The 1,799-nt window shown below is 63.5% G+C and overlaps 1 protein-coding gene across 1 annotated transcript in view; it reads right to left on the bottom strand.

The window, feature by feature from the left end:
• Positions 1 to 1,481: 1,481 nt before the first annotated feature.
• The window catches only part of EMIHUDRAFT_122449 (hypothetical protein), a gene marked incomplete at both ends in the record, with an annotated part of 4,290 nt that continues 3,972 nt past the window's right edge, over positions 1,482 to 1,799 (bottom strand). Inside the window, one exon of the mRNA XM_005789469.1 lies at positions 1,482 to 1,598. Within this exon, the coding sequence (XP_005789526.1) occupies positions 1,482 to 1,598 (117 nt within the window). The remainder of the gene's footprint in view (positions 1,599 to 1,799) is intronic.

Genomic DNA, 1,799 nt, shown 5'->3' with positions numbered 1-1,799 from the left:
ACCATCCTCGCTGGAGACAGACGGACGCTCGCGGCACCGCATAGCGGACGCGCGAGGCACCATCGGTTTCCATACACAAGCGGAAGCTCGCGGCACCGCATAGCGGACGCGCGAGGTACCGTCATCAACAGCGGCGCGGCGAGGCAACTCGGCGCGTCTCTCAAGGGTGGGAACCTCTTATCACCATCGGCATCTGTTCGTCCTCATCTGCGTTTGCATCACGGCTGTATTGGCGATCGTCAACGCCATGACATAATCGCCATCATCCTCATGCCCAGCTTGCGCGTAGGGAGGAGGAGGCTGCGCTGCGCAAGCACGGGCGGGAGGGGTTTCTCCTGCGGAGTCGTGCGTGCGCAGGGCTCCTCTTTGCTTTCTTCTACTCCCTACTATCATCTCGTTCCCGTCCTACCAGAGAAGGTTACTTCCCCCAGGATTGGTCTTCTCTGCCTGCGGGAACACCCTCGGGCGGCCGGGTGGGGCTGCGGCTGGAGCTAGCATGGCTCGATAGAGCCGAGACCCCGTGTTGAGGCGGCGCTCCTGTGGGCGGCTGTGGAATCGGCAGATTCGACCTCAGATCTCCAGTATTCTCATCCCAGAGAGAGAGATTTTTAGCAATACCAAACAAATCTAACACTCACACTTGTTTTGCATCCCAGTGGATGGACGTCCGGACGTCCCTTCCTTTGTGTTCCTCTCCCCGTCCGCCAGCGAGACGCTCAGTCGCTGGCGGCCGCAGTTTTCTGTGACCCACCCACCTCTCCCTTGTGTTTTGTCTGGGGAGGGGTTTCTCCTGCGGAGTCGTGCGTGCGCAGGGCTGCTCTTTGCTTTCTTCTACTCCCTACTATCATCTCGTTCCCGTCCTACCCGGGTACCAGAGAATGCTTGCTGCTCGTCTCTCATCAGATGTCTTTGTGGGCCGCCTGGAGAGCCGCGGAGGCAGCGCAGCTCCCCGACGGCCTGCGATTGCATCTCTCGAGCAGCACAAGCACGGGATTTCGCGGTGTCTACGAGAAGTCCGGTGGCCGCTTTGAGGCGGTCTACATTGGTGTCAATGGCGATGTCTACGTCGGAGTCTTTGAGACGGCTCTATCGGCAGCGGTGGCGTACGCCCGTGCCGTCGAGGCGGCGTCGGTAATTGCGGGAGGGGCGGCGGAGCCAATGGTTCAGGCACCGATGGCGGCGGAGGAGACGGCAACACCGATCGCACCAGCAGAACAGGCAGCGGCGGCGATCGCACCAGCAGAACCGGCAGCGGCGGCGGGGGAGCAGCCACAAGTAGCTCCGGTGACGGAGGCGGAGGGGGTGCGGCTACACCTTTCGCCCCGCAACAGCACCGGCTACAGGGGCGTGTACCAAATTATTGGCGGATACAAAGCGGTCCTCGAGCTGCATGGACAGAAGGTCCTCCTCGGCCACTTCAACTCGAAAACGGGGGCGGCGGTGGCCTACGCGCGGGCGGTCGCGGAAGAGGATTTCCTGCCCTACGCCCGGCCGGTGAGAGAGGCGGCCGTGACGACGCGCATCTGGACCTTTCCGGCCGCCGGATCCCTGTTTGGGCAGCCCACCGTACTGACGACGGTCTGCCGCCCGCGCATCGGCTATGGGCCTCCATCGCTGGTCGACGCGCTCCTCTGGGAGGGCGCCCACGCCGCCGGGTGGCGCATCCGAGACTACCTCGAGGCGTCGGCGTGGCTGTTTGTGAGCCCGCACGGCGAGACGTACCGCATGTCTGCGGCGCCCGATGCCGACCACGCAGCCGACGACGCGGTGGAGTTGAGCCTTTTGTCGGAGCTCTCGGT

Source organism: Emiliania huxleyi, assembly GCF_000372725.1.
Source record: "Emiliania huxleyi CCMP1516 chromosome Unknown EMIHUscaffold_1277, whole genome shotgun sequence".
In the NCBI taxonomy this organism is placed as follows: Eukaryota; Haptophyta; order Isochrysidales; family Noelaerhabdaceae; genus Emiliania; species Emiliania huxleyi.
This window is presented reverse-complemented; position numbering and strand designations above follow the sequence as displayed.